Source organism: Chrysemys picta, chromosome 3 (assembly GCF_011386835.1).
Source record: "Chrysemys picta bellii isolate R12L10 chromosome 3, ASM1138683v2, whole genome shotgun sequence".
NCBI classification, from domain to species: domain Eukaryota; kingdom Metazoa; phylum Chordata; order Testudines; family Emydidae; genus Chrysemys; species Chrysemys picta.
In genome coordinates, this window is record NC_088793.1 from 44201270 (window position 1) to 44229043 (window position 27774).

General features: G+C 41.5%; 1 protein-coding gene across 5 annotated transcripts in view; it reads right to left on the reverse strand.

The window, feature by feature from the left end:
• CSMD1 (CUB and Sushi multiple domains 1) overlaps positions 1-27774 on the reverse strand; it is a 1932406-nt gene that overhangs the window by 183389 nt on the left and 1721243 nt on the right. For all 5 annotated transcript variants that reach the window (XM_008163737.4, XM_005289701.5, XM_065587776.1 and 2 more), the window contains 4 exons: positions 25449-25626; positions 18847-18992; positions 17363-17443; positions 16877-16990 (listed from right to left, as the gene is read on the reverse strand). In XM_008163737.4, coding sequence (XP_008161959.2) covers positions 16877-16990; positions 17363-17443; positions 18847-18992; positions 25449-25626 — 519 coding nt within the window. The remainder of the gene's footprint in view (positions 1-16876; positions 16991-17362; positions 17444-18846; positions 18993-25448; positions 25627-27774) is intronic.

The following is a 27774-nucleotide window of genomic DNA, read 5'->3' on the forward strand; positions in this document are numbered from 1 at the left end:
CCACCTGTCCATAATGAACAATTAGTGAAGGATAGGGTAAGGACTGGTAAGGAATGTAGGCTGACTGGTATATAAGGGCAGTCAGCAGCGAACCAGCTGAGCGGCGAACAGCAGAGGCTAACAGAGGGAGTTTGCCTGGGATCTGTCCGAGAGGAGGTACACTGAGTGCTGCATTAGGGGGGCTATGTTGGTGAGTATCTGAGTGTCTGTTGCTGGGACAGTTTGTCAGTTTGACCATGTGCTTGATTGCTTGCTTGTTTGTTTGAAAAGTGTGAATTGGGAGTGCTTTGTTCCAGGTGGGCATTGAGTGGGCCTGACTGGTATATAAGGGGAGTCAGCAGCGAACCAGCTGAGCGGCGAACAGCAGAGGCTAACAGAGGGAGTTTGCTTGGGGAGAGCTCACTGAGGCTTTCATCTGCGGGTTTCTCTGAGTAGTTACTGCAACAGCTGAGGAAGCTCTTAAGAGGAAGGTGATATGGAAGGTGAGCGATCAGCTGTTGTAACCTGCACAGGTTGTGCCATGTTTGTCTTTCTTCCACAGGACAGAAGCAACTTTGTCTGTACAAAGTGCAAGCTGGTCTCCATATTGGAAGAGAAGGTTCGAGGTCTGGAGAAACGAGTATCGACTCTGCGTTGCATAAGGGAAAATGAAGATTTCCTGGACAGACGTCAGGAGATGCTTCTATGGCAACAATGTTCTGAAGATTCCGAGCAGGCGCAGGAGGGACAGAAGGATGGTGAAGAAGTTTGGCAGCATGTGACCTCCAGAAGGAGAAAGAGGAGCGTCCATGTACCAGCAATGGAGATAGAGGTGAGCAATCATTTCCATGTTCTCTCTACAGGTACTAATGTGGAGAGTGGACTAGGTGACCCATCTGTGGGAAGGGAGCTAAACGAGACTCCACCGATTGGAAGGCAAAATATGCACTGTCCTAGGGATGGGAGTTCCACAACCACCACTCCCAAGAGGAGGAGGAGGGTGGTGGTGGTCGGGGACTCCCTCCTCAGGGGGACTGAGTCATCTATCTGCCGCCCCGACCGGGAAAACCGAGAGGTCTGCTGCTTGCTAGGAGCTAGGATATATGATGTGACGGAGAGACTGACGAGACTCATCAAGCTCTCGGATCACTACCCCTTCCTGCTTCTCCACGTGGGCACCAATGATACTGCCAAGAATGACCTTGAGTGGATCACTGCAGACTACGTGGCTCTGGGAAGAAGGATAAAGGAGTTAGAGGCGCAAGTGATGTTCTCGTCCATCCTCCCTGTGCAAGGAAAAGGCCTGAGTAGAGACCATCGAATTGTGGAAGTCAACGAATGGCTATGCAGGTGCTGTCAGAGAGAAGGCTTTGGAATCTTCGACCACGGGATGGTCTTCCAAGAAGGAGGAGTGCTAGGCAGAGATGGGCTCCACCTAACGAAGAGAGGGAAGAGCATCTTCGCAAGCAGGTTGGCTAACCTAGTGAGGAGGGCTTTAAATTAGGTTCACTGGGGGAAGGAGACCAAAGCCCTGAGGTAAGTGGGGCAATGGGATCCTGGGAGGAAGCACAAGCAGGAGAGCGCAAGAGGTGAGGACTCCTGTCTCATACTGAGAAAGAGGGACGATCGATGAGTTATTTTAAGTGCCTATACACAAATGCAAGAAGCCTGGGAAGCAAGCAGGGAGAACTGGAAGTCCTGGCACAGTCAGGGAACTATGATGCGATTGGAATAACAGAGACTTGGTAGGATAACTCACATGACTGGAGTACTGTCATGGATGGATATAAACTGTTCAGGAAGGACAGGCAGGGCAGAAAAGGTGGGGGAGTTGCGTTGTATGTAAGAGAGGAGTATGACTGCTCAGAGCTCCGGTATGAAGCTGCAGAAAAACCTGAGAGTCTCTGGATAAAGTTGAGAAGTGTGAGCAACAAGGGTGATGTTGTGGTCAGAGAGTCTGCTATAGACCACCAGACCAGGGGGATGAGGTGGACGAGGCTTTCTTCCGGCAACTAGCAGAAGTTGCTAGATCGCAGGACCTGGTTCTCATGGGAGAATTTAATCACCCTGATATCTGCTGGGAGAGCAATACAGCAGTGCACAGACAATCCAGGAAGTTTTTTGGAAAGTGTAGGGGACAATTTCCTGGTGCAAGTGGCGGAGGAACCAACTAGGGGCAGAGCTTTTCTTGACCTGCTGCTCACAAACAGGGAAGAATTAGTAGGGGAAGCAAAAGTGGATGGGAACCTGGGAGGCAGTGACCATGAGATGGTCAAGTTCAGGATCCTGACACAAGGAAGAAAGGAGAGCAGAAGAATACGGACACTGGACTTCAGAAAAGCAGACTTTGGCTCCCTCAGGGAACAGATGGGCAGGATCCCTTGGGAGAATAACTTGAAGGGCAAAGGGGTCCAGGAGAGCTGGCTGTATTTTAAAGAATCCTTATTGCGGTTGCAGGAACAAACCATTCCGATATGTAGAAAGAATAGTAAATATGGCAGGTGACCAGCTTGGCTAAACAGTGAAATCCTTGCTGATCTTAAACGCAAAAAAAAAGCTTACAAGAAGTGGAAGATTGGACAAATGACCAGGGAGGAGTATAAAAATATTGCTCGGGCATGCAGGAGTGAAATCAGGAAGGCCAAATCACACTTGGAGTTGCAGCTAGCAAGAAATGTTAAGAGTAACAAGAAGGGTTTCTTCAGGTATGTTAGCAACAAGAAGAAAGTCAAGGAAAGTGTGGGCCCCTTACTGAATGAGGGAGGCACCCTAGTGACTGAGGATGTGGAAAAAGCTAATGTACTCAATGATTTTTTTGCCTCTGTCTTCACGAACAAGGTCAGCTCCCAGACTGCTGCACTGGGCAGCACAGTATGGGGAGAAGGTGACCAGCCCTTTGTGGAGAAAGAAGTGGTTCGGGACTATTTAGAAAAAGTGGATGTGCACAAGTCCATGGGGCCGGATGCGCTGCATCCGAGGGTGCTAAAGGAGTTGGTGGATGAGATTGCAGAGCCATTAGCCATTATTTTTGAAAACTCATGGCGATTGGGGGAGGTCCCGGGTGACTGGAAAAAGGCTAATGTAGTCCCCATCTTTAAAAAAGGGAAGGAGGAGGATCCGGGGAACTACAGGCCAGTCAGCCTCACCTCAGTCCCTGGAAAAATCATGGAGCAGGTCCTCAAGAAATCAATTATGAAACACTTAGAGGAGAGGAAAGTGAGCAGGAACAGTCAGCATGGATTCACCAAGGGGAAGTCATGCCTGACTAACCTAATTACCTTCTATGATGAGATAACTGGCTCTGTGGATGAGGGGAAAGCAGTGGATTTGTTATTCCTTGACTTTAGCAAAGCTTTTGATACAGTCTCCCACAGTATTCTTGCCGCCAAGTTAAAGAAGTATGGGCTGGATGAATGGACTGTAAGGTGGATAGAAAGCTGGCTAGATCATCGGGCTCAACGGGTAGTGATCAATGGCTCCATGTCTAGTGGGCAGCTGGTTTCGAGCGGAGCGCCCCAGGGGTCAGTCCTGGGGCCGGTTTTGTTTAATGTCTTTATTAATGATCTGGAGGATGGTGTGGACTGCACTCTCAGCAAGTTTGCAGATGACACTAAACTGGGAGGCGTGGTAGATACACTAGAGGGTAGGGATCGGATACAGAGGGACCTAGACAAATTAGAGGATTGGGCCAAAAAAAACCTGATGAGGTTCAACAAGGACAAGTGCAGAGTCCTGCACTTAGGACGGAAGAATCCCATGCACAGCTACAGACTAGGGACCTAATGGCTAGGTAGAAGTTCTGCAGAAAAAGACCTAGGGGTCACAGTGGACGAGAAGCTGGATATGAGTCAACAGTGTGCTCTTGTTGCCAAGAAGGCTAACGGCATTTTGGGCTGTATAAGTAGGGGCATTGCCAGCAGATCGAGGAACGTGATCGTTCCCCTTTATTCGACATTGGTGAGGCCTCATCTGGAGTACTGTGTTCAGTTTTGGGCCCCACACTACAAGAAGGATGTGGAAAAATTGGAAAGAGTCCAGTGGAGGGCAACAAAAATGATTAAGGGGCTGGAGCACATGATTTATGAGGAGAGGCTGAGGGAACTGGGATTGTTTAGTCTCCAGAAGAGAAGAATGAGGGGGGGATTTAATAGCTGCTTTCAACTACCTGAAAGGGGGTTCCAAAGAGGATGGAGCTCGGCTGTTCTCGGTGGTGGCAGATGACAGAACAAGGAGCAATGGTCTCAAGTTGCAGTGGGGGAGGTCTAAATTGGATATTAGGAAACACTATTTCACTAGGAGGGTGGTGAAGCACTGGAATGCGTTACCTAGGGAGGTGGTGGAATCTCCTTCCTTAGAGCTTTTTAAGGCCTGGCTTGACAAAGCCCTGGCTGGGATGATTTAGTTGGGAATTGGTCCTGCTGCGAGCAGGGGGTTGGACTAGATGACCTCCTGAGGTCCCTTCCAACCCTGATATTCTATGATTCTATGATTCTATGAAGGATATTTGTGTAGCCAGATGAGTATATTTTTGTCTCATTTGAACAAAAATGTCTATATTTAGAAATAATCTTATTTTCCCCATATCTCCTTTATTTATCAACTGATTTTCATAAAATTTGAAATGGAATCCGTTTTTTCTTTCTTTTTTTTTTCTTTTTTAGAGGCTCTTGCGAGGCCCTAAAATGTAGCTTAATTCGTTTCTGCCTTAATCCGGCCCTGCCTGTATCCACAGCAAAATGTAAACAACAATTTAAAAAAATCACTTCATTCAAGTTTCTTTCTTTCTTGATGCAAGGTCCTAGAACCTGACATCCTTAAACTTTCCTGTCCTTTGATGTGTCAACACAATATGCCAAGTGACTCAGGTAGATCCAATATTTTCTGAATTTAATGCTGTATTTTTGATCCTTAACTGATAGAAGGTGTTGGCTGTGACTATCCAATTCACTTCAGTGTGTTGACACAAAGCATACTAAAAATATCAAGATACTGAGAAATATTTTTTACATGTTGTCTTCTCTTTGCTTTCCTCTCCTCCTCTTTGATGCCTTCTGTATGCATCTCCTCTCCTCCACTTATTTTCCTTCTCTCCTAACCTTTCTCTAGCTTCCTCTGAATTTGTTTGATTGTCAAACACTCTTGTGCACTGTTTGCAATTAAAAAGTTTAATTCAACTGATCCCCAAATACACAAAACCTAGTCGCTCACATTCAATGAGCTAATAATTTCAGAATGAAAAAATATATTGCACTAGATCTGGACTGATGTAGTGTACACTGATGTGGTACGTCAAAACCAAAAGCAGAGATAATGGGAAAGGGAAGTGAACCATTTAGTACAAGAAGCATCAAGAAAGGCAGCTTTGATAATCAGGCAGTTATAAATGGGATGCTTTTTTGTCTGAGGGGAATTTATCACACAAACTCTATTTTAACTCACAGGAGACCGATGTAATGATAGTACTTGTACAACTAAGATAAACAGAGTCGTTTGGGTTCTTTTTATGAACTAACAAGAGTCACTTCTAGACACAGAAACATTCCCTTTGAGGAGAATACCATTCAGTTATATCTGTTTTTTTTTAGAAATGTTAATTGACGACTTAGTTCTCAAAAAGAAATAAAAAAGGATGTATATATTGAAATGAAAGAACATAATCATGGATAGAAACTGGTAGCTAACAACACCAGTCAAACAAACACTAAAATCACAAGCAATAAATAAAGAGGAGGAAGAATTTGAAGAAGTTATTCTTATGCTCACTGATTTAGTTCTTTCATGTGTTTTCCCTGGGTGCATACTGAGGCTACAAAGATGAAACCTCATTACACATGCTTAAGTTCTGCACTAAAATTATAATAAGCAGTGTTCTGGAGTCTGAATATGTTAGACATACTCTTCAAAAGTAGCATTCCTTTGGAATGCTGAATTTACTGCCCTGGAGATGTAAATTATTCTATATGTACTAAAAACCCCATCTACAGAGACACCTTTTAAAAGAGATGGAAATGAATAGTGCCAGAAACAAAAATAAAAAAAAAAGGTCCCTTTTCATGTTCCACAATAGCTGTTTCCAGGCTTTCTGGAGCAATTACATGTGTTTATCCCAGACTCAGCCAAGCAAACTCTACTTATACTCCTTATTAAAAAGCAAATGGAAATATGGCTCTATTAATAATCTGCTGAGGCTGTATATTATGTAAAATGTTGCATCCAGCTGAGAAAAGTATAATGCAGTGTCAGAGAGGAGCAGGGCTGCCCAGAGGATTCAGGGGGCCTGGGGCAAAGCGAGGGAGCTGCAGCCAGGGCCGGCTTTAGGCACCGCAGGGCCCGATTCGAAGGAGCTGCCACCGAAGTCCCGCCGCTGTCTTCGGTGGCAGCTCAATCACTGCCACGGAGGAAGGACCCTCCGCTGAAATGCCACCGAAGACAGAGGCAATAATTGAGCTGCCGACGACGACAATGCCGGGACTTCGGCGGCAGCTGAATTGGCTGCCAGTGCCTTCGGCGGCACTTCGGTGGAGGGTCCTTCCTCCGTGGCAGCAATTGAGCTGCCGCCGAAGACAGCGGCGGGGCTTCGGCGGCAGCTCCTTCGGGATGTTGCAGGGCCCTCTTAGGGGCACGGGGCACGATTCTGGCCCTGGCTGCGGCGCTTGTACTCACCCGGCGGCGGTCCAGGTGTTCGGCGGCATTTCGGCGGCGGGGGGCCCTAACCAAAGACCCTGACCACTGCCGGGCCAGGGCTCGTGGGGCCTGGGGCAAATTGCCCCACTTGCCCCGCTCCCCCGGGCGGCCCTGGAGAGGAGGCTTCTTTTTGACCCACTCATATAGTTGATGCCTCAGAGGTATAAGGGTTTCAGCACTAGTAACAAATGAGACATACAAAGAATGCATGCTACAAAAGACACAGGACTAATTAGTTAAGTATATCATACAGAATTATACTGGAAATGAGACAAAAATAAAACAAAAACAAATATTGCTAAAATCACATCGCAAAAAAGTTTTTGTCTGTTTTGTTGAATACTGACATGCTAATTGAGATAACTAAGGGGCTAATCCTGCACCAGTGACAAAACTTTATTGACTTCAGTGGTGCAGGATCAAACCCTAAAGGAGAAGGAAAATATTACAGAGAAAGGGAAAAAAACCATAAGCACAAGTATATATTTTAAGAAAATATTAAGGCTGCATGAAGTATAGCTATCAATGGTCAAAAATGTCATTCAAAGCTAAATCAATTTTTCACAGGATCACTCAAAAATGTCACACTCAGCATGGCTGGTTTCATTGCCAAAATTCAACTTTAGACCCTGAGTTACATCAGCACAAAAGTTGTTCAAAAAACATCATAGGGCTTGTTTTTTTCATAACAGAAAAAGTGTATTTCTTTTGTTTTACTCTTATTCCCAAGTGGCTAATCCATTTTTACTCAAGCTGTCCTAATAAAATTAATCTTCAAGAAGAAGTCAGGCCTCAAAATACCTGGAAAATTTCAGACTTATAAGTGAAAGTTCCAGATCATTTTGAACAGCTCAAAAAGGGGATTACAATGGAAATTCTTAAGCAACCTTTCTTCAAGCAATCTTTTTTGCCATAATGTATAAAACCACAAATGCTTCTATGAAATAATATTTTGCATTCAGACTCACAAAAGGAAAGGCGAAGAGAAACTAAAAAACCTGAAGAAATAACACTTAAATTATTATATTAATATTTTCCCAGAAAAATATATATTTTGATTTAAATTGACTAAAATTAGTGGTCTAGTTGGTAGGAATAATAACAAGTAATGTTTTTTTCCAGAAGAGAAAACAAAACATATTTAACGAAGCAAACAACTTGTGTGCAAAGAAAGGAAATGACCATTTTCCATATTTGTCCATAATGAACTATTTTCTCTTCTGTCTGACCAAAATGTTACTGCTAAATTCATTCTCTCTCACAAACACACACCTCCAACCACAACAGACCTCTTCATTCAATCTCTCCAATGTTTTCTCTCAGTTTAATTGTCACATTTGAAGTTTATACACTCAATTACGAAGCCCTTCATAATTGTGCCTGTCTACCTATCTGCTTTGATTTATCCCCATGCCAATGCTCTCTACTCAATCATTCTGGCTTACTTCTCCTTTCATTCCCATTCCCCACTCTGCTTCAAAGGTGAAATCTTGTCCCCACTGAAGTCAACAGAAATTTCAAAACTGACTTCAGTGGAGCCAGGATTTCACCTCAGATCTTTAACATGGAATCCACTATGCTTCAAATTTCCCCCCTGTCTTTATCTGCCAAACATCAGTTCCTTCAACTCCATTCTTGAAATCCATTGCTAAAAGTAATCCTTTCTTCTCATCATCAATAATCCTAATGTTCTCCATTTCCTGTACTGCTGCCCTCTATTTAGCTTAACATAATTTATAGCTCAATCTTTGAAGGACAGCTGATGGAAAATGAAAGCTGAGTAGCTTCAATCAGTGGCAGACCAAAAAGACTTCAAATGGTTTTCCGATGAGCTGAAGACCTTGTACAGCACACATTCTAATGGTATCAGCCATATTTGGAATGAAGATGAGTCGCTGTTGCTGACCAGTCATGGACAAATTCTGAAAAGATGGGCTGAACACTTTAATAAAATTCTGAACTGCCTGACCACAATGTCAGCACCAGTGCTTGATGATCTTGAACAATTTCCAATTCAAGACCAACTCTCAATTCCACTGAACATATCTGAAGTATGGAAAGCTGTCAAGCAAATATCAAACATCAAAGCAGTGGGTCCAGGTTGTATTCCCTGCAGAGATCTTCAAATATGAGGGCCATGAGCTGATCAGTAAGCTCAATGACCTCTACTGAAAGTTTTGGGAAAATAGGCTATGTCATGGGAACTTAAAGTTGTCAACACTATTCACCTTTACAAATCGGAAGGCAAGTACACTTCTTGAGGTAAACATTGTGGCCTCTCGCTCCTTGCTACTGCAGGAAAGATACTTGAGTAAGTCTTGCTAAACTGGCTAACTAATCAATTTGCAGAGAAGATACTGCCTGAAAGCCAATGTGCTGGGAATGGTACTTCAGATATAATCTTTGCACTTTGGCAAATTCAGGAGAAATGTTGTGAGAAGAATCAAGATCTATATGTAGTTTTTGTTGATCTTATTAAGGCCTTTGATTCTGTAAACTGAGATGGCTTGTGGACTGTCCTCCACAAGTTCAGTTCCTAAGAAATATTATTAAATCTTTTCATGCAGGAATGCAGTTCATGTCCTTGACCATGGCTGCTTCTCAAAACTCTTTGTTACCGGTAGAGTAAAACAAGGCTGTGTTCTTGTGCTAACTTTATTTAGCATCGTGTTTACAGCAGTTCTAATAGATGCATTCAGAGACACTGATTATGGCATTTACGTGCAATACTATATAGATAGAAATGTCCTGAATTTGCATTATCTGCATGCAAAGGCAGAAGTATTGAAGACAATTGTTCATGGATTACTGTTCGCTGATGATTGTGCTTTATTGGCCCATATCCTCAAGGACATTCAGTTTCTCTTTGACTGCTTTTCGCATGCAGCAAAATGCTTTTTCTTAACAATCAGCCTAAAGACAGAAGTCATGATCCAGTCTCAACTAGAAAGTATTGCAACTTCTCCATTTGTGTCCACTGACAATATAGCATTCAAAGTCATTGAAAAATGTTGCTACCTTGGCTGTGTCATTTCACGAGAATCTTATTTGGATTTCAAGTTCTTCAGAGTGAATGTACATGTTTTAGTTTTGTCCTTAAATAGCATCTACATTTATGGTGCTATACAAATATTTTTGAACAAGAAAAAAGAAAATGGAAAACACATTAACCTTAAATTTATAATCCACAGTAATTTAGAATTATTTCAGTTTGAACATTTGTGTGATATGAATTTTAATAGTGTATGTTTGCACATTAATTAATTACAGTGTCACATACTTTTCACTTAATTTTCTCCAGTTTTCTCTTTTCTTACTTCAAGTTATTTTCTTAATACCATTGCCAAGAGCAATTCCCACCTATAGTATAAAAGTGCTGAAATCACTGCAGGCTTCACTACATCTGAGCTGAACGTTTCTCCAGTAGCAATCTCTGGTTTAAAAAATGCACAATAGCTCCAAGAAAAAATAGCCTAAAACTCTCTCCCCAGAGATGCATCCACTTTGGCTCATGTTAAAAGTCCAATTTACAACAGAATGTTTTGGTTGTCTGAATCATCATGCCTACTACAAGTAATGTAATTATTACAACATATTTTACATAAAAATAAAAACAATAACCATGTCTACTTATTTTATTGACCAAATGTATAAGAGTTGATAAGCAAAACAGTCAAGAACTGTAATGAATAATTGTGGGTAACTTTTAAAACCAATATACCTGAGTTGCATTTAACAAGACTACAGAGAAAGCAAGAAAATCACCAAATCTGTTTACACATCAGGGGAAAGCTGTCAACTACAGAGTGGGTGAGATTCATCTACAACATCTCAAAGGACTACAAAGAAACAGCAAGTATTGCTGGGCTCAGAGAGAGCCAATAGCTCCCACAACTTCTGCAAGAATTGTAGAAAGCCAGCTAGTCTGTTGTTTTTTACAGATGGCTAACCATTATCAGAGGCTCCTCAAATCTCTGTAGTTTTTTATAAGAATCTTCTAGTTTATTTTTCAGACTCTTGTGTTTTTATTTAAATGGCCAAGAGTTTAGTTGTTCCTATTACTGTAAACTCGAAACAAAAGCTGGATTTTGGGTGCAATTACTGCTTGCTGACTGTCAAAAACATTTAATACCTCTGGACAAATCTAGCACTGACTAAACAACATAATTAAAGTGTAAGTCAGAACAGAATTTTGGTTCACAGGGCTTTATTATTATTAAAAAAAGGAGGAAAGGAAAAAAAGCAGCCTAATGAGGTGCTAATGAAATTCACATGTGAACAGTTCATCCTGTTCTAAAAACAACCTCTGTTGATTGAAATATGTAGGTTCTTTCATTATGTACTTCCTGGTGCAGTGGTTTGTGTGTTTCTATATAATGAAAATATTGGGGCCAGATAGTCTGGTCAGCTAAAGCTACTGTGAATCATATAAGCAACACAAAGTAAAGAGAGAAAGCAGAAGGAGAGTTTGCTCTCTGCCTTGGGCTCTGATTAAAGTCAATTATTGAGGCAGAGTTCTCCCTGGAAACTGGGCATTGTTGTCAAGCTGAGATTCCCAGAAGAAGGGATTGCCCTACATGCTGTTTGCCCATCTCATTTCAGGATTGGCAAATATGTGAAAATAAAGTACCGGTAACTTATACTTAGAATACATGAAGACTCCAAGTCACTGATTTCTCCTCTACTGGGATGTTGACCTGCAAAGCCCTAGATATCTGTTTCTGCTTGACTGAGGGGCAACACTACTGTCAGAATTGGATACTTGTGTCAAAGGAGCAATAATATACAAATAAAAAATTCCTTTGTTCTGAAAGAGTTATGTAAGACCGTAAGAATGGCCATATTAGGTCAGACCAATGGTCCATCTAGCCCGGTATCCAGTCTTCCGACAGTGGCCAATGCCAGAAGTTTCAAAGGGAATGAATAGAACAGGGCAATAATCAAGTGAACCATCCCCCCGCCCAGTTGTCTACTCCGAGCTTCTGGCAGTCAGAGGCTTAGGGACATCCAGAGCATGGGGTTGCATCCCTGACCATCTTAGCTAATAGCCATTGATGGATCTATCCTCCATGAACTTCTCCAATTCTTTTTTTAACACAGTTATACTTTTGGCCTTCACAACACCCCCTCGCAATGAGTTCCACAAATTGACTATGCACTGTGTGAAGAAGTACTTCATTTTGTTTGTTTTAAACCTCTGGCCTATTAATTCCATTGCGTGCCCCCCGTTCTTGTAATATGTGAAGGTGTAAATAAAACTTCCTAATTCACTTTCTCCACACTATTCTTGATTTTATACACCTCTTTCATATTCCCCCATAGTCATCTCTTTTTGAAGCTGAACAATGATAGTTTTTTAATCTCTCCTCATGGAAGCTGTTCCATACCCTTAATCATTTTTGTTGCCTTTCTCTGTACCTTTTCCATTTCTAATATATATTTTTTGAGCTGGGGCAACCAGAAGTGCATGCTGTATTCAAAGTATGGGAATACCATGGATTTATATAGCGACATTAGGATATTTATTGTTTAATTACCTATGCCTTTCCTAATTAGGTGCTAGATTTTTTGACTAGTACTGCACTTCGAGCAGGTGTTTTCAGAGAACTATCCACAATGACACCAAGGTCTCTTTCTTGAGTGGTAAGACCCCATTATTATGTATGTATAGCTGGGATTGTGTTTTCCAATGTGCATTACTTTGCATTTATCAACACTGAATTTCATCTGCCATTTTGTTGCCCAGTCACCCAGTATTGTGAGATTCCTTTCTAATTCTTTGCAGTCAGCTTTGACATAACTACCTTGAGCAATTTTGTGCCATCTGCAAATTTTGCCACCTCACTGTTCACCTCTACACATATAACCTATACTACACATATAACATGCTTAATACAAACCCACTAATGCAAGGAAATAAAAAATTAAGCAACCTAACAGTACATACATCCTCTACTCCTCCACTGATGGACTCTCACCATACTACACTGACATACACCATGCATTATGCACAGCAACCTTAACTTTTCCTGTCTTCCATCTATTTGCACACACCTCTTTATCAGATTATTATCCCAACAGCAGCCCTTGTTGATGCTGGTCTAATAGGTGTTTGTGTTGAGAGATGATAATTTGGTAAGGGGTGTATGCAGAAGTTTGGCTAAAGGCAGTGATTGAAGAACATTGGTGGTAGAGAAGTGCAGCTACTGATGGAGAAGATTTTATCAGTGAGCAGCTATGCATGAACCCTTCTTTTCAGGAGGATACAATCAGACAGAATAGTACAGCTCCTGATGGAAAAGATTATTTCTCTTAGAGATGTTATAACTGATGGATAATGGGTTCATATAAACTTATAACATGAATAATCACTAAAAATGAGCCTACATCCAAAAATTGCCCTTTAAAAAGACCCCAAACTATCAATTGCACCAAATCAACTCAGGATCCATCTCTCAACTATTTTTTGTATAAACAGACAACATTTAAAAAGATATCAGTCAACAATTGTAAGTAGGAAAGCAATATTCCTTATGCATTGTACTGGTTATGCAGAATACAATGCTTAACGTTTATTGGAGAAACACTAATTAATTTATAATGTGGATATGCATAGGGAGTCAGGTGAGTGAGAACAAAATTGGAGATATACCAGACTAGAAATGGAAGGAATGAGACTGAAGAACCAGAGGCAGCAACAAACCTCATGAAATACAGGAGAACTTCCTGGTACTCCATAATTTGATAACTTGGGTCCCTACCCATTCTGTCTTATCTGTTTATCATCTGGCATAAATATATGTTCAGACACTATAAGTGGCAATCATTTTGTCTGAAATTTAATAAATAAAGGAAAAGTTGATTAAGCCTAAATTAGGTGCATGTGTGACTCACTTTCCCACCTGATATTCCCAACAATACACACACACACACACATATTATAGGGGGACTGATAGCACCTCCAATTATTAAGGTTGTTTGACACTTCCCATTGAAAGACCTTGTTTTCAGTTTTTCACAACTTTGCCAAATTTTAACTGTTCAGGCTGAAATTTTATATGCTGGATATCTACCTCAGACTGATTTTCTTTTTAAAGCAATTTTGGCCAAAACAATCCAGCCATTTCTGAGAATAAGTCTAGGGAAAAAATACATTGTTTTTCTCAAGTTAAACATTCTGGAAACCTTTTTCTTGAGAAGCTCTAGCACTCCCGTGCTTTGGAGAAGGGATTTGAAATTTGGTAGAGGAATAACCTGTATGTCAGAGATTTGCATTTTGTTGTTCCTGTATCAATCCACATAAATTTGGACAACCTATAAGCCTTTGAAAAAAATCACAGTTCACACATGCTCAGTAGAGACTTGCTATACAGCTAAAATCTCTGACGATTCCATTTGCATTGAGCAGGACTTTATCTGCAACTGCAGCTCTGGGCTGCCAAGACCAGGTCCGGACACGAGAACTGACAGCAAGGATCCTGTCTCTCCTGTGCTCTCAGTGACCCCTTGCTTGGCCCACACAGCTTGGAAGAGGAAGTTACTTGATTCAAATGCAGAAGGGACATGAAGGGGAAGAGAAGAATAGAATAATCTAAGGTGCCTGGGGGAAGGAAACGAGACTGGAGTCTGGGGACTAGAGGAGGGGGAAACTGGGCATTGACTTGCAGGGGTAGAACAGGCACTATCTGGACGAAAACCCTGGGACAGGGAGCCAGCAATGGGGGAGACTGGGAAAAGGAAACAGGAAAGGGGAGTCTGAGGTTGAATGAGTAGCTTAGGGAGGATGACTAGGAGCCAGTGAGGATGGGTAGCATGGTCAGGAGGGTGTGTGACTGAAGGCCAGTGGAGATGTTAAATTTGGACAAGGAGACTGTGGACGAGGGTGCTACTGGGAATTTATGGGCAATGAGAATGAGTCCAGGAGTGGAACAGACAGACTGGGAGCCAGGAGACACTGGGATGGGGAGTCCAGAAAGGGAGACTAGGCATGTCTAGGCAAGGAGACTGGGATGGGAAGCCTGAGAAGTGGAGACTAGGATTGGCTAAGTGAGAAGAATGTAACTGGGATGGGGAAGAGACAGGACTGGCAAATAGACAGGTGGGAAAGGATAAGGTAGAAGGGGTTAAGGAATGTTTTTTTGGGGGGGAGGGAGGGGAGAAGGGATGGGCAGAAGAGTCTGTGCCCATCAAAGCACACTGCCCTCCAGAATCTGGAATAAACAGAACCCAAGATTCCTGAATATCTGTGCAACCCACTGGCAAAGTGTGTCTCATCCCTATCTAGTGCTGGTCCACACAGAGTGACAATTCATTACTGCTGTCGGTTACACCCTTAGCTCAAGTTGCAGAGGTCTATGTGGTGGATATATAGGTTCTAACAAAATGCTGATGATCCAATTGGCTGTCAATATGATGTCACATGATGAAATGTCAATGGGTTTTAGGGAATTCAAACTTTCTTTTTTTAAAAAAAAGAAAACTTAAGATATTACTGTGACAACCTTAATTCTGGCATTTCCTAACTTTTGAGTGCTTGATTTTGCCACCATAATAATGTCTTTTTAACAGAGTTTGTGTGCGAGTGTATACACACTAACACACACGCACACACCAGTATCTAATGTGATCCTGATGTAAATCCTAATGTGACATTGATATAAATGTTAAAACTCAACACATAGCATTTTTATTTACATAATATTCTGCAGTGAATACAATTAAAAAGTAACCAAATGCAGTACTGCAGTATTGAGTTTGGTATTATCTTTTCTATATTTAGAATACAACTGGGTGAGTACTGGAAAAACAAAAGTGCATGATTATTAGTGGCAGATTGGCCAGGCTCATAGAGGGCCATGGAGAGAATGGCTTCTTCTGTGCAAGCAGTGGACATCATCCCTACAAGTGTAGAAGTCTTAGCCCTACATTCTACTTCCTTTACAGGAGGACCAAAGAAACTGGACAAGTTAATGTTTATCATGTTAAAGTTATTAATACAGTTGTAGTCAGATGTCTTTAGCAATTACATGGTGCTCACTAAGCATTTTGTGAAAATTAGGGTAACATTCAGTAATATATACAGAGAAGTATTAATATGGTATCACAATAAGTGCTTATTTTTCAGTGATGTCCACTGTAAATAATATATACTTTGAAATTATGGAAGGCTGACAGTCCCTCCCCAGAAAAAGTTACAACTAATTTCTTGTGAAAAGTTTGATTTTTGACTGCTCTTCAATCTCCCCCAAACGAAAGTTATCTTCAAATTTCAGGGACAGCTCCTCTTTCATGATAGACCCTCATTTCAAAAGTTTGCTGGAGATCAAGGAAGGAATTTTATGATTATGATTTTGAGTTTTCTTAGCTCTTTTTGTTTCAACATTTTTGTTAATGTTTTTTGCCATCAAATATATAAAAAAACCCAAACACAAAATTAAATCCCCTCACAAATTCTGGAAAAAACTTTTCTTACAGAATTGTCATCATAAATATGAATGTGTTGCCTGTCAGGTTTTGAAGATATTTTCACTTGTTTTTGTGTGAATATACAAAAATAGATGGGACACATACCTATACTTTTTCACATTTAATTAATGTACATTCTTAAATCCTGAAATTGTAAACACATTAAACATTCATATGTAATGTGAATTATCAAAAGATTTTCAATGTTTCCCTGTAAATGCTTAAATTTACCACAAGTATTTTTAAAGCACATTTTTAAAATGTTACAATATCACATAGTACGAAATATCATGGTGAAAACCCAGGTGAATCTTTTATTGGTTATCCCGCAAATGTTTAAATTAAGGACATGTGCTGAAACATTCACAAGACAACAAAGACATATTTTCCCTCTGGGGTGCAACACACATTAGGTCATGTTAACACATTTATACTTTATGTTTCAATAATAACACTTGATAAGTATAGCCACTCATAAAACAATGAAATAACGGGTGATCAACACCTTTGAAAATAAGGCCATTTTTATTTAGGTTCCTAATCAGACCTCAGGTTTCAAAACTGTTTCCTTGACTATGCTGAACTATCTGCTGAGGAAATACCTGGAAACATTTATATTAAACAGAGATGGAAACCACAGGAAATTAAAGTGTTCCAAAATCTTGCTGACATTTCCATTTAGGATAAAAGAAAACTGAAAAGAATGCTCAATGAATCTGATATACAGTCTAAACAAAAACAGAGTTACCTTCACAAAATGGGGGTGAGCCCTCAAACTGCAATTGTGCATTCAGTTTGCAAGTCAACATGTCATTTCCAACCAGGGTGAAACCAGGATGACACTTGTATTTGGCAAAGTCTCCTGAAAAGGATCAATGACAGACTCTTTTTAATTACTCCTCAGTATGATCTATAATATCTTTTACAAAGTGAAATATGTGATATTTCCCTTTAAAATACATTATACAGTAACTATATAAAATAATGTAGAAATGTAAAAGGAGAAGAAAACTTGAAATATGACACTCATATTGTCAGTCAGGAAGAGGACAGAAGGAATAAAAGGAAGATTTCCATATTGTATTATATTTTCAGGCATTGGGGAAACCTTAGAAATGTACTCAGGAGGAGAATGAGATGTAGTAATGGTTTAACTAGATTTTAAGTGAAAGTTGCATAATGGCCAAGTGTGCTAGCATTAGTTTTATGAGAAAATGAAATACAAATTTATCACCTATTTCAAAATCATCATCTTCTGTAAGTAAGTCAGCCTGTGGAACTGCTGGTGGAGGCTGGCATTTCTTTAGTGGATAAGCTACAAAACAAAATTTAAATACTATTAAGTATTAGATTAATACAATTTATTATAATGGAAGTTTACACCCTCATCCTACAATTGGCTGTGCATAGGCACCTGTGTGCCCACATGGATTCACATTGAAACCCATGCACAGTCAACATTGCAAGATCTGGATCTAAATTTTCACAACTAAACAAATCAGTTAAAACATGATGGTTACCCAGCTCATGATTTTGCATAATATTTCTAAAACAATATGAAAAATGTCTGTTAGAAATATAAAAATATACATCTCACACACATTAGTCAGTCCAGTTCATCTCTGGTTTAAAACAGCTGAGAGAAACCAGGGGTGAATTTGACTCAACATATGTTTTACTTAGCAAAAACAAACAAAAAAAACAGATGACTACTAATGCAATGCCACCAATAAGTTATTAAAAAAACAAATGTGAAATAGTTACCATTTCATTCTAAACTAGTTTCTATCAACTCTTCAAATTTTTTGAGGTTATACAATTTCAGGAAACATGTCCTACTGGCCATAGTATTTACTGCTCTGAACAGTTCCATTGGGAAAAATGAGCATTACAATTACTAACATGTTTGTAGCTTTGGACACTTAGTTTGTCTTTACCTCTACTGAACATTTAGAGCTTGATTTTCTCTCTGATAGCCTACGAGGATAATCCTGGCTAATATCTCCAAAATAAAGATGTCAGCTAGGGATAGGAATGCACATATTACACATATTAATCTCTCTCCTTCCATGGAAATCAGGCTCAGTTAAGAATAAAGCTGCTCCCTATATCCTCTGAATCCCTCCTCCACCTGTCAAGTTACAAAAGTTAAAAAACAAACAAATAAATCATAATGGAAATCAATCCTCAGACCTCTCTAATTTTGGCAGATGTGTGAGTTACTGCACCTCTGCAGGCATTGTGCAAGGAGAAAGATGGATTGAGATCCATAAAGAGCCACTCAGGACAGGAAGGGGAAAGCATGCATATGAGGTACTCTCATCCCTGAGTATCTTTGTGTGCCCTGAGAGTAGTTAGTGTTCAAGCCCCCCCATTATACTGTTCACATCATTGTGAGGATGACCAGAGATGGTACAGAACCTAGTTACACCTGAATAAGTGAACTTTTGCATAAAAGATGGGCCAGGATTTTGCCACAAAATATGAAAAACAAAATAGTTCAACATTTAATATTTAGAGTTCAGTTTGTCCAAAAATGTAAGACTCAGACCTAAAGAATTTTAAAAATGTGCATGAAAATCTGCACTACTACATTAAAATAGCAGGCCAAGTAAACTTGATTAATTTATTTTATCAATAAGGACATCATGGTTAGGAAATATTCATAAAATCCACAAACTGATCTGAACACCTATATGTTCCGGGAAGCAGACTGACCATGGAAATTGAGGACAAAGAACCCTCCAGTTGAGAAGTCACTGTGAAATTTGAGAAGAACTTGATTGGTCGAGCTGTAAGCTGTTTCAAGAGCTGTGTTCCCACTGAAAACACCCAGCTGAGGCGAATTTTGGTCAGGACCATCCCTAGAGACCAAAAGAAAGAAAGTAGTCTTAGTAAAAACCTATATAATTAAAATTTAAATTAACAATCTATTTTCTTTTGACAGCAGGCTAAATCTTTGAGAAAGCAAGTTAAACCTAACTACTGTGGTTGAGGTTGTTTCATTTGTATTCAGTCTATGAAGGCAATGTTGAATATTTTTTATAACGTCAAAGCCTGACCCTTTGCATGCAATAGTCACTTAAATTTTTGCATAGGTAAGATCTCTACAGGCTACCTTTAGAATCCTGAGGTTTTCTACACCTCTCTTCCATTCCATTCCTTTCCTTCACTTCCTATGTTTCACATATAAATCAGTTGTACCTCAGAAAAACAAATCATTTGACATATCTGGAGAACTCTTGAAATCACATGATACATTTATTGCCTGCAAGTTAAACCCTGCAAGCCTTTTTTATACCAGTAGTTCCAGTACAATCAAGGGAGTAAGGATTTGCAGGATGACACTTTTGTTCATGATTGCCATTCATTCTCAACTGCTGTAGACATGTGCTCAGAAATCAAATAAGAGTTCTGCATCTCACAACAGCAGAACAAACACCATATATATATACACTTGTATAATATTAAGCTACTTTCATTTTGAGTATCATTATGTAAAAACATTATGTAAAAACATTTCAGGTAAAAAATCAGAACAATTAAAACACTGTTTTCACTTTCCAACCTCTAGAACACTTCTTTTGTGGACCCTCTGTAGGTTACACCTGCTGAACCCAAGCTGAATCAAGAAGCTTTTGTGATATGTACTTTACTACACTATACTCCAGAAATCATTTAGCTTCTGCCCTTTCACTATCTTTAGATCAGAAGGATATTTGCTCACTTCAGTCTATGATGAGTTCAGTCCAACTTCTTACAGATAAAAACCCAGTGCATTAATTCATGTCTTGTCTATCCTAAGCCTATCAAGTTAACTTCTTGATCACAGACAAATATTATATATATATATATATATATATATATATATATATATATATATATATATATATATATATATATATATATATAACCAGAGTATACATGAACTATGTTTTAAACAGTGCATAAGATGTTATGTATACAACAATTGTCATCTGTCAAGTGTGTTTAATGCATTTATCGCTATTCATTCCAGTACCAGCTTTGAAAATTACTCCATCCTAACATAAATACATGCTGCCACTAATGACAACTATAAATAAATAAAATTAAAATAAAACCAACCACTGTTAGTTACCTTCTTGCAACAGTGGTTCTTTGAGGTGTGTTGAATATGTCCATCATATTGTAGACATGTGTGCGCCTGAGGCAGCAGTGCCAGATAATTTTGCCTAACAGTACCTATGGGGTAACCCCACCTATCTCCAAGCTCTTTGTGCTGCGAGTGAGAATATAAAGGATAGAGATTCTCCATCCCTCCTCCAGTTTCTTCGCACTGGAATCTAATGTTAGACTTTCATGTGCTGCGGAAGGAGGGTGCACTGCGTAACGGACATATGCAAAACATCTTGAAGAACAACAGTTATGAGAAGTTAAATAACCTTTTTTCTTCTTTGAGTGCTTGCATATGTCATTATATTGTAGATGGCAACAGAGGGTCCTGTAGCACCTTTAAGACTTAAAGGTTAAAGACTTAAAGGTGCCACAGGACCCTCTGTTGCTTTTTACAGATTCAGACTAACACGGCTACCCCTCTATATTGTAGATGACTCCCAAGCTGTTACCCCAGAAGATGAAATTTGGAGTCTCCTCTGAAGAGGGACAGTTGGACCACCTTGCCTACATTTGCATCTTTCCTTGAAGTAGCAGACAGTGAATAATGACTGCTGGAAATACAGATCGAGGACCATGTGACTGCTTGTCAGATGTCTACAATTGGGATATGTGCCAGAAATACAGTTAATTTGTGCTCTTTGGGAATATGCCATGAGTCTATCACAAGACATTATTCCCTTAGCAGTAAAAGCCATTGTGATGCACCAGGTGATCCACCTGGGGAGTCTGAGTTGTTATTGGATGACCTCTCATACATACCGCTTCTGATGCAAAAAGCTAGGAAGAGGTCTGGAAGGGATTTGTTTTATCCAGGTAAAAAGCCAATGTGTGACAAACATCGAGAGTGTGGAGTCTCCTCTCACCTCTGTGTGCATGTGGCTTTGGGGAAAAAAAACTAGCAGGTAGATAGATTGGTTCATGTGGAAGTCAGAGACCACCTTAGAGAAGAACTTAAGGTGCGGTCTAAGCTAGACTTTGCCCTTGTAGAAAGCTGTGTATGGTGGATATGTGACCAACACATTTAGTTCATCTATCCTCCTAACAAAATTGCTGATCACTAAAAATGCTGCCTTTGCTGATAGGCACAGAAAAGAACATGATACCAAGGGCTTAAAAGGAGGGTCCATAAGCACAGACAACATCAGATTCAAGTCCCAGGAAGGCATTGGTTCTCTGAACATCAGAAACAATCTATCAAGACCTTTCAAGAAACTGGTCATGATGGGGTGAGTTGAAATAGCTTTATTCAAGGATTAAAAGCTGAACTAGCCAATAGATGCACCCTGACCTGAATGCTAAACCCAACTCAAGTTTCAAAAGATAGTACAGGATTGTCTGAATGCTAGTCTGTGTGGAAGACTTCCACTTACTCAGGTAAGTAGCTCTCTTGGAAGGTTTGCTACAATTAAGACAAGCATTCTGGACAGCCGCTGAGCAATGTGCTTTCTCCATACTCAGCCACTAATGTGAGGTGCAGCACTTGAGGAGCTGGGTGCAGCACTCATCCATGGTGCTAAACCTGGAGGTGTTTGGTCACTGACAACAGCAAGGGCTGCTGAGAGGTCATATTATGGAGGTCTGAATAGCATTCTGTTGCAATCCTGTGTGAGTTTGATAATTATTCCAGGAATCAGAGGCACTGGTGGGAATGCACAGAGGAGGTACCTGCCCCACAGAAACAGGAAAGCATCCAGTATTGACCCAGGGCTGTGACCTGCTCTCTAGCACAAATGGGGACACTTCCTGTTCTGATGGATTGCAAATATGTCCACAGATGGAGAAACCTCCTGGGCCAAACATCCAAGTCATAATATTTGTGTTGAGAGATCATTTGTGGTCTAAGCTGAGGGATCTGCTCAGATGATCCACTAAACCATTTTGAACCACTGGGATGCATTTGACCGAGCTTTGAGTACACCAGTTTCATAACTTGATTGTTTCCTGATGACGGCTGCTGGACCTGACACCACCTAGCATCAAAAACTCCATTGTTGTCAGTGAGAACCTAGACCATCTTGCCTTGGACATGAGGCAAACTACTGCAATCCACAAAATATCTTTCTCGACTCCAAAATGTATATGTGGAGTCTGGCTTCAAGGAAAGTCCAAAATCCTTGCACCTTGTGCCATGATGTGCTTCTCATTCCATGGCCAAGGTGTATGTTACCAGAGTCACAGAAGGGAAAGGAGTCAAGAAGGGAATTCCTCTGCATACGTTGGCTTGGCTAATGCACCAGTCCAGAGACAAAAACAGTATCTGCAATATGAACCAGTTTATCCAGGCGGTGAACCAGAGAACAATATACCACTTTGAGCTTAGTCTGCAGACCTCTGAAGTTTCACTCTGGTGAGAGACACTATCATGTGACCTAGGATCCTGGAGTAATCCTTTACAGTAGTCTGAGAATGCCTCTTGAGAGACACACATAGGTATCACAGAGTTCGAAACCTTGAAAGAGGCAGGAGCGCCCTGGCAGATGATGTATCCAGAACTGCCCCAAGTAATATGTGATAAAATTGACATATTTTGGTTAGTTGCAGGCCAAGTGCATTTAGAAGACACAATGTTAGATGAACAGTGGCCTGAATCTGGTGTCTGAAGCAGCCCCAGACCAGCCAGTCATCCAGACAAGAATATACGTGTGCATCCCTTTTGCAAAAGGTAAGCCACTACCACTGCCATGCACTTGGTAAAAACCCTTGCTTCCTGTGTCAGGGTGGCTTGCCACATGGAAGTAGACATCCTGTAAGTTGAAGGCAGCATATCAGTCTCCTGGATCTAGGGAAAGGATAACTGTTGCCAGAGAAACCATCCAGAACTTTATTGTTGTGATGTATCTGTTCAGGTTATGAAGGTCTAGGAAGAGTATGAACCTCCTTTGGCTTTGGAGTAGCCTTATAATGACCGTAAGGAATTCTATTATTCACCAGACCCACAGCACTGTTCAAATCCCACAGATAGACCCTGGTATTTTCATTCCATTCCTTTGGCCATTGGCGGAATGGACAAAGGCAGCTGCCAGATTGTTTTTGGCTTGTTTATAGCCAGGGCCACCTTCCCTGCCAGAGTGGAATGGAGAATGTCAGTTGGACTGTGTGTATTCTTCTCTACAGATCCACCTATATGTCCAGAGAGGCTGCGATTCTCCTGAGTGACTCCTGGTATACTTTAAAACCATCCAGATCCAGGGATGATGTATCCGGTACCAGGGCTTCATCTGGAGAAGAGGCTTGAAGCAAGAGTGATGGCTCTCTTGGTAGAACTTGTGGTACCAGTATGGACTGCAGTACTGACCGTTATTCTGGAGCTGATAATGGTAAGTTAAATGCATGGGAGTCAGGAAGCTGTATAGTATCAACTGTCACCAGCCTCTCTGAACCAGTGGGGGAACCATCATTCCTGGGCGATCTGCTTGTATGAAGTAATATAGATCCAGATGCTGGAGGCAACAGCTAGGCACACTTTAAGGACTGGTGCAATACCAGAACCTATATGTGCCTAGCCCAAACATCCCAATACCTGGGTGGACCCTTCTCTGAGCCTTGGTGATGAGAAGAGTGGCGAGACTGGGCTCTAGACTCTCAGTTCCAGGAAACAAAAGAGTCCAATTCAGAGTCTGACAATGATTAGGAGTACCCAGAGAACCAGGATGGCACAGTGCTAGGAGGGATACTTGGTGGTCTCAAATGGGAACGGGGTACCGTGGGCAGCATGAACAGCTTCCTAGCTGCTGGTAATACTCAGCATGGGATCCTGAACCAGTCCCATGGAATGTGGCAGTACCAAGTCTGAGACAGATGGTGCCATGGATGAGTGACCAGATGCTGACAATCTAGATGGCTGCATCGGTGATGAGCAAGTATCCTCCCCCTGAAGCAAAGACGGCAGTGGTACCTATAATCATAATAAGGCTCTAGCTGTGGCATAAGCCTTGGGCATAATCGGTACCTGCAGTGATCAGAGAAGACTTTTATGTCACCACCAGAAAAGTAGCTGGTCTGATTCCCTGGGCCTCAAAGATGATTATCCTGGAGACCAGGATCTTCTGTGGCCTCTTTCAGCTGACACAGCTGGGGGAGCACTTCAGAAAGGAGTCTTCTAGAGCTTTCCTTAGATGATCAAGGGGGCTCTGAAGCCAGTATAAGGTCAGCCTCCATGAGGATACATTGGTGATGTTCCTCCCTCAGCTTCTCCAGTCTCAGCAACAGACTGAGCACCTGTCTATAATGTGGCCCTCACCCAGGAGGCAGTGGGAATGAGGGTCATTAAACAGGCATAGCCTTCCTGAAGCCTGAGCAAGTTTGAACCCTTGGGACTAGGCATAAGTTCTCCTGGTCCTGGGTAGGATCTGGAGACAAACCAGACTGGAAACCTTCCCCACCCAAAAACAAAAACAGGCTAAATCAAAAGAAATAAATTTAAAATTATATATTAATAAACACCTAAAAGAAAATAAAACTCCGGAGAACTTTTTGATCACCACTAGTTAAATTGAGTAGTTGTTCACAGGGTCCACCAATGCTCCGACCCTGGATGGTAAGAAGGAACTGGAGGAGGGGTGGGACATTTCTACCCTTTATACCCTCGCTTGCAGCACAAGGAGTTTGGTGGTGGGTTGTGCTGCCCCTAGAGGTACTACGAGGGAAACCAATGCACGAGGAGCACCACACATAATGGACATGTGCAAGCACTCGAAGAGGAACTAAAAAATTGAGGCTAAAGGGGCGTTGAATTTTTTCCTTCCTCTGCCTAATGCATCATGATGTTAATATCCATTATTTTCAAATTAACATGAACCCTATATTTTAATTAATATTTTCATTTTAAAAGTCAGATTAACAAAAACAACAACTAAAAAAACAAACATAACTGTTATCACCTGCCTGCCCCATAAGGGTAACTTTTGTGTTGGTCCCATAAAAGACATTATCTCACCCATCTGATCTCTCTAATATCCTACTACAAGAATGTCGTATTATGTGGAACTTATTCTGTCTATTTATGCAGTTAGTGTATGTTCTATTTTTTTTAACTTTACTCTTAACTACTCTGTGTCTTTGGAACCTACATTGCATTGTAAAGAACACCACTAAGTAAAAAGTCACAAAGTCAAGGACAAATCAACAAGACACCAATTATTTTATGTTAAACAGTCACATACCAAACTGCAATGTAGTCATTCACTGGTTCAGTTTGGAGTAAGGTAAAGTTGATATAAACCCCGTGGCCTTGAGGGACAGAAATAAACCATGTACAGTCCTTTGAATTTGGATATTCATCTGGAAATCCTGGGGAATAAACTGTACCATTTGGAGAAGTTACATTATAGCCACAAGGAGCTGAAAAGAAAACAAATGAAAAATTAGCAGGTGGAATAAATTTATTGCCGTTAAAATGGAAGAGAAAAATTGACCAAAATTTTAAAGATTCTGAAGAACAAAATAATCCAAGTCTTTACAAGAACAATTTTCCTTGGTTGGGTGCCTTTCAGTGATAAGATGATTTATATTTCTAAGAAATAACTTATTCCTGATGTCTTTCATAGTATGTTGCTTAAATCTGTTCAAACTATCTGTTCAAACTATTCCTTATGTACAGCATTCATTAAATGAAGTTATGACACATTTTTTAAAATTATTTTTTCCTGTTGTACTTAATCTCTGGAAATCAAGGGAAGAAACACCCACAACACACAATCTACAGATCATCACACAATGAAAAAGCATCCTCCCGCATAATGGAACCTTGAACATAACAAGTACAGAATTCCCAAGGAATGTTAAGCACTGATTGTGCTTCCACTACCACCACAAACGCCAACCACACTTTATTTACCTCTATTTTCCATTTCCCCCATTCTTTAATTGCAGTATGTGTGTTCATTATTCTTTTATTTTTAAAAATGAAATGAAGATACAGGCATAAAGAAGCATTTACTTGCACAATGGAATTTTAAGGTGAGTTTGTAACATGGAAGTGTGTTTGACTTCTTTAAAAGCAGTGAATATTTAGAATTGTGCCCTGTATTTGGTCTGCACCTTGGGAAATTAATGACAGTGATTATGGATACAGGGTGGATCTGCCCACCATATGTGTCTAGGAGTGTCAATTAGCAAAAAGTAAGTGTGAGGTTTAATTACACATTTTATTTTTGGGGTGTACACATATATGCAAGAGGCATAAAAAGTTCTCTATATTACTCTCCACCCTTCATATACATCTTCACCCTTTCAATCACCCTTATAGATCCTGAGTTGCAATGACACTCCCTCCAGTCCAGGAGAGCTGGACATACCTCTTTCCAGAGTCAATCCATTCCAGGGTGAACAGACATCCTGTTTTTAAAGGGACAGTCCCATATTTAAGCCCTCCTGCATGTGTTCCGACTTTTTTTAAAAAATGGGCAAATTGTCCTGTATTTTCTGTCTCCTCCCCCCATCAGTATTGGTGGGTCCTGCTGCTGGCCAGATCCCTGCTCGCCAGCCGCCCACTCAGTGGTGAGTGGAAGGGTCCCATGGCTGATGATAGGGGTGAGTGTGCAAGGCTGGTGGCAGGGCAAAGCTACAGCGTGCAGGGCCGGCTGCTCCCCCGTTGGTCCATCAGCACAGCCCCTGCTGCACGCTGGCTTTCAGCCAGCAGGGCCTCGCCCCCGTCCTGTTTTCAGCCGGTGTTGGCTGCACTCTGTAGTGGCTGATGCACTGATGTAGTAGCTGCACTCTGTAGTGCAGGCAGGTGCCAGGCAGCGGCCAGTTATGTATCGCCTCGGCAGCTCACCCATCGGCCCGTTACGTGCTCCCCCTCTCGCTGTCCTCTCCCTGCTTTGCCCTTTCACCCCCCCAACCCTGCTGCTCCTCCATATTCCTCTGCCCCCTCCCCCCTTCGGTGGGGCGCATTCCACTCCCAGTGCTGTGTGGAGAACCAACGCCTGGTCGAAACGCTCAGCTCACGAATGGGCTGGCAGCAGGCTCCTTCCTTTCCCCACGGCTTCTGGTTGGGCCAGCGCCCCGGGAAAGCCCAAGACGCTCTGGTCTGGTGTCCTGGCCAGGAGGACCGAAGCCCTGCATGTGCCAGAGCCCCGCACAGTGCTGGCACGGGGAAGACTCTCTGCCTCTCAGCTAAGCTGTGGAGTGGTAGTGGGGAAGCAATTTCCAGCTTGTTCGCGCCCCAACCCAGCAGGCTCCACAGCAGTCCCCCGAGCAGGAGCTTAGCATCCCCCCCGGGGGAGCATGGGGCTTCTCTGTCCCCTAGGCACCCTCCACTGCTGAGCCATCTCTCTGGCCAGGTTTGCTGAAGCCCCTGCAGTCAGGTTCCTGGGCCCTGGTGCACAGTGCATCCTTAGGGCTTAACCCCTTCCTGCCTGCACTGTAGCCGGGGATAGGAGGTGGCTCGGTGGCCAGCAGCAGCCTGGAAGTGTTATCTGCCTTTCGACACTGTGTGGGCAGGAAAGGACAAGCTGCTTCCAGCACAAGGCGGGGGGTGGGAGAAGA